The 7,298-nt window shown below is 45.6% G+C and overlaps 1 protein-coding gene across 3 annotated transcripts in view; it reads left to right on the forward strand.

The window, feature by feature from the left end:
• Window positions 1-6,885, forward strand: part of LOC144153167 (uncharacterized) — a 123,037-nt gene extending 116,152 nt beyond the window's left edge. For all 3 annotated transcript variants that reach the window (XM_077684833.1, XM_077684824.1, XM_077684818.1), the window contains exons 17-18: window positions 1,535-1,638; window positions 6,459-6,885. In XM_077684833.1, coding sequence (XP_077540959.1) covers window positions 1,535-1,638; window positions 6,459-6,554 — 200 coding nt within the window. In that variant the 3' untranslated portion in view covers window positions 6,555-6,885. The remainder of the gene's footprint in view (window positions 1-1,534; window positions 1,639-6,458) is intronic.
• The last annotated feature ends 413 nt before the right edge of the window (window positions 6,886-7,298 follow it).

The following is a 7,298-nucleotide window of genomic DNA, read 5'->3' on the forward strand; positions in this document are numbered from 1 at the left end:
ATTGTGCGGCCATTTGTGATTGCCTGCGGACACTGCCATAGCATGTGCGCCAGGTCCGCTCGTTCCTGACATCTATGACACTGGGGGGAGTAGCGCCCTTGGTAGCAACAGCTATACACTAGGGGATTTGGGTACGAGTGGGTCTGTAGCAGTCGCCAGACCACCGAATGCCGTTTACTGAGGGATGGGTGCGCAGGTGGGAAGCGGGCCCGGCCTAAACGGTAATGACCGATGATATCACTGTACGATAACAGCCTGTCCCTGCCTGACATTGGAACGAGTTCCGCATCGGAAGGGCCGTCCGCTTGGTCGGTAAAGCCTCAGAAAAAATGTTTTCTTGGGCCCCTTAAAATCGGTCAATTTTCCGGCAGTAGCAAAAGAGTGCTGCGGGTAAAGAAACTGTGCAGCCGCCGCAATCGGCATTTCACTGCGCAGCCAAAGAATGAATTGCAGCTATTATCATTTCAACCATTAGATGCCACTACGCTCTCCTTCATCGTCACAGCTACGAAGCTTTGCAGTTAGCCTTAGTTTTCATTGTGACATTACCTGCTTGCTTGCCTGCGCTTGCCACAGTGGGCCATTTCCCCTCCTATATATTCTTGTTCCATGGGCTGTGGTGAGAGCGGAGCGCTGCAGGCAGGTTTGCTCTGGCCGGCTCGCCTTGTGCAGCACCTCGCTCGCCTGCTGGGCCGGCTGGGACGTCACTTGAACCTGGCCGTAATGGCCCCGCTCTTCTCAATTTCGGTTTCAAAATCTTCGATTTTTGCTGGTCGTTTGCGCCATGGATATGTGTATTTCAGCTGTCATATTTTGTATCTTGCACTCTTTTTAGGCAGGTTATACAGAAATAATGTTTTCAGGAGGTTGAAATTTTGAGTGCAGTTGGCCTTTAAGCATTTGAACCAAACAGACCAGCAGAAATGGTCTGCTGTAGCGAACACATTTGCTTAAACTTCAAATCGAGTATCAATATTACAAAATTTTGAACATTAGAAGTATTTCAAAGTTTGAAAGTGCAGGTGGATATTGCTTAAAGTGAACTCAGGTATGTAAAATTGTGCCTTGCTGAAAACGAGAAATGCACTGCTAAAACACATGCAACGTATGTTCTTTGCAACAAGTTAAAAACAGTTGGGCACCAAATCTATCGCATTTTGAGCTCTTACAATCAACTGCTGCAAACATGCAGCGGCATTCTCGGAGCATTTTTTAAAATGAGAAATGTGAATGCGCATTTTCATGTTTCCTTATTGTGCACAGTTGTTTGCTAACCTTTATTTTTCTTCGCAATAAGTTGATGCAGCCTCAATAAACCTTGTTTGTGTAGGCACAAAATCTTTTAGTAATGTATGCTACTCTCACTCTTATTTTTAGTTTTTTATCGAGAGTGTCTAGCCAGAAGAGTCTGGAATAACTTATTGGTGCATACAGATCCCTTGTGTCCTTTGTTGTGTGCGGCTTCTGTACCCCCGCACTGCTGGCACACTCCATGGTGCCGAGTGAGGCTGACGGAGCTGTGTGCCTGATGCAGAGCGCCACATGGAGCAGGCGCTGCTGACCGAGCGGGAGCGACAGTTGCGTGCAGAGCAGCAGCAGCTCCAAGAGGAAGCCCAACGACTGCGGCTCCAGATGGCCGTAAGCTGGGGGAGGGAACTGCCTGCTCTCAAGGCAGCTTGGGTGGCTCTGTCCAGGAGTGGTTTGACGCAGATGTATCTCTCCACATGCCTTGGCATTGCTCGGATTTCAGTTCAGTAAAATTTGGAAGGGGAGGTTGAACCCTCTTCTTCTTGTAACGGCAGACACTAGTCGCGGTATTTGCAAGACTTTATTAATGGATAAGGAGAGAGGTTTGAGCAGGCTGTCAGAATTTAGAGCCTCAGCGTTAAGCCAGGTTTTTAACTGTAAACTATGAAGTAAACTATAAAAAAAACTGAATTTTACTTCACTTAAACACAGAAAAATATGAATAATTAAAAAAAAAGGTTAGAACCTTATACTGTATTTACTCGTATAAAGAACACCCTTTTTTACTTCTAAGTACATTCTGAGATGCATTAATGATGCAAGGCAAACCTTTTTGCGTATTTCTTTCTGCTGCGGTTTCAACTTTGTGCCCCCTTGCACACATCGGGAGCCAATTTTGGAACTTCATCCACAAACCTTGTACTGTTGCCACAAAATGAAGTCATGCAGATACTGCGGCGAGTGCTAAGACACCCTGTAAAGAATGTATGTCAAAAATAAACAGTTTACTAAATCAGTGATGGTATCGCGCATTAAGGGGGGACGCGGCTTTCAACTTCGGAAAAATGACCAAAACATCGTTTTTTTGAAACCCACATATTCGGCTTCTATGTTTCCTATTCTGTGCGTCTGCAAAGTTTTTACGCTGAAAAGCGTCGCAAAGTGGCATAAAAAAATACTTTTGTCAGGCGCGGTGACAAACTATCAGCGCAAAAGGGCGAAAAAACGGCAATTTTCGGAGCGCTCTATCTCCGCAACGGTGCTACCGGGCGCGGCCATTTTGATATGGTTAGATCGGCCGAGCGATCGTCTTTCCGGTTCTGCTCGTCTCTTTTATCTTCGTTCATTCACAAACGCACAAACGGCAGAAAAGAAACGACGCACAAACGAAGCTAGAAATAGATGCTGAAGCGCTATTGGTCCCCGGTCGGGGCGCAGACCGTCGACCCTCCTGATTGGATGTTGCGGGCGCAACGCAAAATGGCGGCCGCCTGAGCTGCGTAGCGAGTGGATTGAGTTCATTTTCGCCGCTGCGCTCGGACGAGTTTCTGTTCAATCTGTGGTGTTCAACACGGACGTTATCGCGATGGGAATGCCAGAGATAACGAGCCGGATTACGGGAAGTTGTGTGGCTCGAAAGGCGGAGGTCATCGAACGCTTCGTGGGGCGCGTGACTCTACCGTCGCCAGACCCCGGAGGGTGACGCGGTGTGCGCGCTTGCGATAGCGGTTCGTGAAGTGAACTTTTAGTTGGATTTGCGATGTTTACACGCTTAGTTATTGCTGTGATTTGATTGTGGGCTCGCTAGCCTTGGGAAAGAAACAGTCGACGCGTCAAACGCTGCGGCGCGCACGGCATTGCCGACGCGCATTGGAGCATCACATGACTGGGCAACCGGTTACGATTGAACGCCAGTAGTTGTAATTAATGCCTGCGACGTTAGATTTAATCTTAAAAGCGACCTGACCAGCCATATCAGGTATAATCAAAGTTCGATATGTCGCGGTAAGCGTGCGCTGCGATGCGCGCGAGCCATATCGCCTTTCTTGCGCAACGTTTCCCGTGCACTTGTAATTTTCATGCAAACTGGTTTGAGTTAGTAATATAGGAATAAAAATATGCTCTCTGCGTTAAAAATGTACGTTACTGTGGCAGCATTTAACAGTGATTTTTTTAAGGGAAATTATTGATACCATTGCTCAGGGCATACTGGCTGTGCTGCGAGAAATATTGGATGCCTTGAATGTCAAAAGTAGTAAAAAAAATATGCTCTTGCATTGAAGTTGGGAGTTATGCAGAATACTCTACCAAGCTTCAAAGTAGCTCATTTTCATCCTTGTGGTATGCAAACTTTTGGCAATGAACACCTGCACATTAGTACTAAGTTGCTGTGCCAGGCAAGATAAAACATAAAAAAAGCCAAAAATGGTCAAATTTAAGTAAAAAAATGCTTAACTTGTTGCCATGGTGACAACACTGCAAAAGGAGGTTGTCCAGTGCGATACAGCCAACCAACTAACCATACTTTGCATTGAAAGCCCATTGAAACCCATCTCCCCTCCGTTTGGTTTGCAAAGGGGGTATGTACTCTTCACGGAGGAGCTGAAAATGATGTTTTCTGGAAAGAGAAAGGCTGTAAAAGGCACTCCAATTTCAAGGCAAGGCCTTCTAGAAGCCCCATGTTCAAAAGGACATGAAAGGCTACAACCGCGACGACTTCTGATATGTGAAACCTATGTTGCAACTTCGGAAGCCGTTTTCTCAAAACGTTTTTTTTTGCCACCTGTTTCGCTTGTACCAGGGATTTCTTCATGACCGCTGGGTCTATTTTGATTCCGTTTCTTGCATTACATTCCTTGATGAACTGTTCAGGTCGTGACACTTTTGGTTTTCCAGATTTGTTTTTTGTGATTTTTTTATTCAAATAATCGTTCACAGTTGACATGCCTGTTGCACAATAACCTCTAAAAAAATGAAAACTAAAAAACATTGTGTTGTAAAAAAAAAATTCTAAAACTGTCACGACCTCGTCCATTCATTTGGGAATGCAAAGCACTTCGAACAAGTTTTCTATCGTGTTTTATAAGCCGCTCAAGCTCGGTACAAGCGGAACAGAAAGAATATTTCATACATAAAAAAGTTTTCAAAATATTACTTTGAAATTTTTATAGTGTTATCACAGAAGCATTTCCAGTTGCTGTGCCAATTTTCATCAAAATCCACAAAGAAATAAAAAAGTTGATTTTGAAAGCCACGTCCCCCCTTAAGAGCTACTCAAAGCCAGAAACAGAATTGTATAAATGTGGAGATTTCTTCCATGCGTAGTGGTCTACCTTTCGCTGTCGTGGGCTTGCTGTGCTATTGCGAGGAGGCAGCCTCTTAGCCTTCAAGCCAGCATGCGGGCTAATTCCGGTACTAGCGCCACATCTTCCCCTGGTGAGCCTGGGGAAACATTAATGCATAGTAATTGCCATAGCAATGCCAGTGCCATTATGGCCTTGAAAGCGTTATAATTGTCATGGCAACAGCGCAAGGAGGCGCAGTGGATGGGGGAGAGAGATGAGGTTCTCACCCCCTTGGGGCCTCTCCCTCCCCTCCATTGGGCCGGCCGGCACGCAGCTACTGCAGCCAGGCCAGGTCAGTGTACGCCGCTTGAGCAGTAAAGATGCCAGCTCAAATTGCACTTTATGCACGCCAAGTACGCGATCGTGACGTGCGGCGAGAAACACTGGTGCACGACACAATATAGAGTTGTCGTCAAGCACGGTGCATGCACAACACAAGTCCTATTCTTCAGCTCAGTTGCGCGGCATACGAATGAGTTTCACCTTTTGCTACCACAATGAAAAAAGGCTTGTTGCAATTCGTCCTGGTGTTTTTGGCATCAGTTTTTCTGCACCGTAATGTCCCAGAAAGCACACACGAGAAATTTCTCACAACATGAGACGCACGCATTTGCCATACCTTACAGCAGCGGTGGCAGCGGGGACCGTTATCGCCATGGGGGATGGTTATCAGGCATGCATGCACCCAGGCACGCCGGGGAGAGGTGGAGAGAGAAAAAGGGAGAGGAGCAGTCTTTTCCCTGGGCCGCCACGTTTAGGAGTGCAATAATCGAACCGAAATTAACAAATTAACAAAAAGTAACATCGGCCTGCTATTGCCCTTCAAAGGTCAAACAAACAGCTCATATTACAAGTATCAGACTGGATCTGAAAACAGGCATTGTGCCCTTCAAAAGCCACTCGAGGGGGAATTACCAGGTAGCAGTCATGTTCAGGCAAACGACATGGTGGCCATAGAGTTTCATACTAATATACACTAGAGGGAAATCTGGCACCACTGTCTAGGGGAGCCGCGCTTCACCGAGCGTTCCGTCATGTACCGGGCAGGCACGTTCCACTTGTCCTTGGCATGGCTCACGGACAGGCTGAAAAGTTGCCCCTGGCTGCAAAAATGAACCAGTTATTCCCTCTAGTGTATATTAGTATGAAACTCTATGGCCACCATGTCGTTTGCCTGAACATGACTGTAGAACATTAATCGAATTTGTTTTGGTATTATAAAATTAAAGCTCCAGGAGGATGTATATGTCAGGGATCCTTTAGAAGCTAATGCAAGATGAACAAAAAAACAATGTTACCCCTTTTTGTTGATTTTGTCTTCAAGACGAAAAAGAAGCCATGTGGCTAACCAAGCCAAGGAGGCGAGGAACGTCGCTAGCTGCAATGGCGCCACCCACGGCGGCACGCGAATGCAGCGCCAGATTTCCCTCTAGTATATATTAGTATGAAACTCTATGATGGTGGCTTCCTATAAAACGTTACTTCTGCCTGCATTTTTGTGACTCTATGCATTATGAAACTTCATGCTTATGACATCACAGGGGCCTGCTTGTGCATTTGGAAGCCGCCAATCGAAGCCCCCACCAAGAAACTTGCCTGTGCAATTAAGTGGCGCCTCTAGTTCTGTTTGGTCGCACCACTTGAACGCTGACATCACGTTTAACACACTGATAACATTTTTTTCTTATTTTTGGTGAAAACTGCATTTCTTGGGACCGGAATGGAGTTCAGCTGCCAAGCGGTAGCTGTTCCGAATTAACCCAAGTTGTACTAGTAGTCTTTTGTCTTTGTGATCCCTAATTTAGGCCAAGAACTATGTGGAGGCCCAGTGCAAATCCTCAGGTGGCCCCCCGGGCGTTGTTGCAGGAGCTGTACCAGAGCAAGAAGCGCCTGGACGAGGAGCGGCAGGAGCAGCAGATGACCATCGACAATCTCAAGAAGTGCCTCAGGCTGGTCCGATAGCAGGCGCCCCCTGCCTTCTCCACCCACCCACCCTGCGGCAGGGGGACTCATTCCACCTCAAGAAGGGAATACGCATGTTATATACATTTTGATTTACAACCACCCATGGCACAACATATATATATATATATATATATATATATATATATATATATATATATATATATATATATATATATATAAATATACAGGCATCATTTTAAACCCAAGCTCGTCCTCTTTTTTGCTCTCTCCTTCACTTTCCTCTCATTCCGCTCTCGTCTTCATTGAAAAAAAAAGAAACAGCGTTTTTTATTAAGCCGTTATTTATGAAATAAAAGATTGAAGCTGCAACCTGGCTCGATTGCTTTGCTTGTGAACAGTCACTGAAAAAAAAAGGAACTGCTGTGTGTCATTGTAGTGCCGTGGTTCATTCTTCCACGCCTGACTGTAGTATCATGCCATGACATAAGAAAGAAGTTGCAGTGCAGGAAAATAGTCCAAAAGCAGTCACTAATTTTCGAGCAGCGGCTCTCGCTTTGCTGCAACTCGAAAGCATTGCCATGACATAGGTGCGTGACATAAATAGCGTGTGAATTAAAAAAAGGAAGGCCTGCCCATGTTTATTTTCCCTATTACCAATAAACACTGCACCAATAGTTTAGTGCTTGTTATCCTGGTCGCAAATAATGACAACAGACCACTTTGGGGAGTGATATCTTGCTTTGTGATGGTGACATCGACAGAGAGCTTCTGTGTAGTTAT

This window comes from Haemaphysalis longicornis, unplaced genomic scaffold, assembly GCF_048455015.1.
Source record: "Haemaphysalis longicornis isolate Haplotype H1 unplaced genomic scaffold, Haemaphysalis longicornis Haplotype H1 scaffold_1, whole genome shotgun sequence".
NCBI classification, from domain to species: Eukaryota; Metazoa; Arthropoda; class Arachnida; order Ixodida; family Ixodidae; genus Haemaphysalis; species Haemaphysalis longicornis.